We start from the raw sequence: 1167 nt of genomic DNA, 5'->3' as shown, positions 1-1167 counted from the left end.
TTTTTTCTTTTTTCTTATGTGGTGCTGAGGAATCGAACCCAGGGCCTCATGCATACAAGGCAAGCGCTCTACCACTGAGCCACCTTCCCAGCCCTCAACTGTGTCTTCTGCTAAGAACTTTCTTGTTTTAGCTCTTAAACTTGGACAATGTTATGACACCTCTAGTTTTGGAGTTACGGGGGACTGAACCAGGGCTGGCACCCGGCCGGCAGTTGATCTGCCACTTGGGCCATGCCTCCAGCCCTTTTTGCATTGGTCTCACTTCACGTGATCCTCTTACTTGTGTGCCCAGCGATTGTGTTTCCACTGCAGCTGGGATGACAGGCATGAACTGCTACAGCCAGCCATCGGTGGAGATGGAGTCTCTCAAACTTCTTTTTGCCTGGACTGGCCGTGAATCTCAAGCTTCTGATATCCTCCCAAGTAGCCAGGATTCCAGTGTTGAGCCACTGCTATGCTATGAGGAAGTAGTCAGGTTCCGTGTCTCTTGTTGTCCCAAGGCCACTGGCTAAAACCTTGACCCTTTCCCCACAGCACACTACAGTGGCTCGGTCAGAATTGGTTGGTGGAGGACTGGGAAGGTGGCTCAGTGGTAGAGCACTTGCCTCACATGCATGAAGCCCTGGGTTCGATTCCTCAGTACCACATACACAGAAAAAGCCAGAAGTGGTGGTGTGTCTCAAGTGGGGGAGTGCTAGCCTTGAGCAAAAGAGGCCCAGGGACAGGTATTTGCAGAAAGTGTGAGCCCTGAGTTCAAACTCGAGTACCCCTGGAATGTCCGTGTGCCTGGCCAAGGCCCCAGAGGGCGGTCTGGGGCACACACACAGGACGGCTCCCCGCGTCCGTTCCTGCAGAGCCCCAGAGGGCGGTCTGGGGTACACACACAGGACGGCTCCCCGCGTCCGTTCCTGCAGAGAATCCATTCATCAGTCCAAGTCCTTGGATGGTGAGATCGAGGCCTACAAGAAATCCATCATGAAGGAGGAGGAGAAGAACGAGAAGCTGGCAGGCATCCTGAACCGCACGGAGACCGAGGCCAGCCTCACGCAGAAGATGACCGCCCAGTGCCTGAGCAGGCACGAGGTGCTGCAGAACGAGTTCACCACCTACCGCCTCACGCTGCAGGACGCAGAGGACGCCCTCAGCAAGGGCCAAGTGGTGCGGCCG

The 1167-nt window shown here is 55.6% G+C and overlaps 1 protein-coding gene across 1 annotated transcript in view; it reads left to right on the top strand.

Moving 5' to 3' along the window:
• Ccdc40 (coiled-coil domain containing 40) overlaps nucleotides 1–1167 on the top strand; it is a 65428-nt gene that overhangs the window by 14952 nt on the left and 49309 nt on the right. The window contains exon 2 of the mRNA XM_013036300.1: nucleotides 931–1158. Coding sequence (XP_012891754.1) covers nucleotides 931–1158 — 228 coding nt within the window. The remainder of the gene's footprint in view (nucleotides 1–930; nucleotides 1159–1167) is intronic.

The sequence above is a fragment of the Dipodomys ordii genome, unplaced genomic scaffold, assembly GCF_000151885.1.
Source record: "Dipodomys ordii isolate 6190 unplaced genomic scaffold, Dord_2.0 Scaffold7, whole genome shotgun sequence".
Classification (NCBI taxonomy): Eukaryota; Metazoa; Chordata; class Mammalia; order Rodentia; family Heteromyidae; genus Dipodomys; species Dipodomys ordii.
This window is presented reverse-complemented; position numbering and strand designations above follow the sequence as displayed.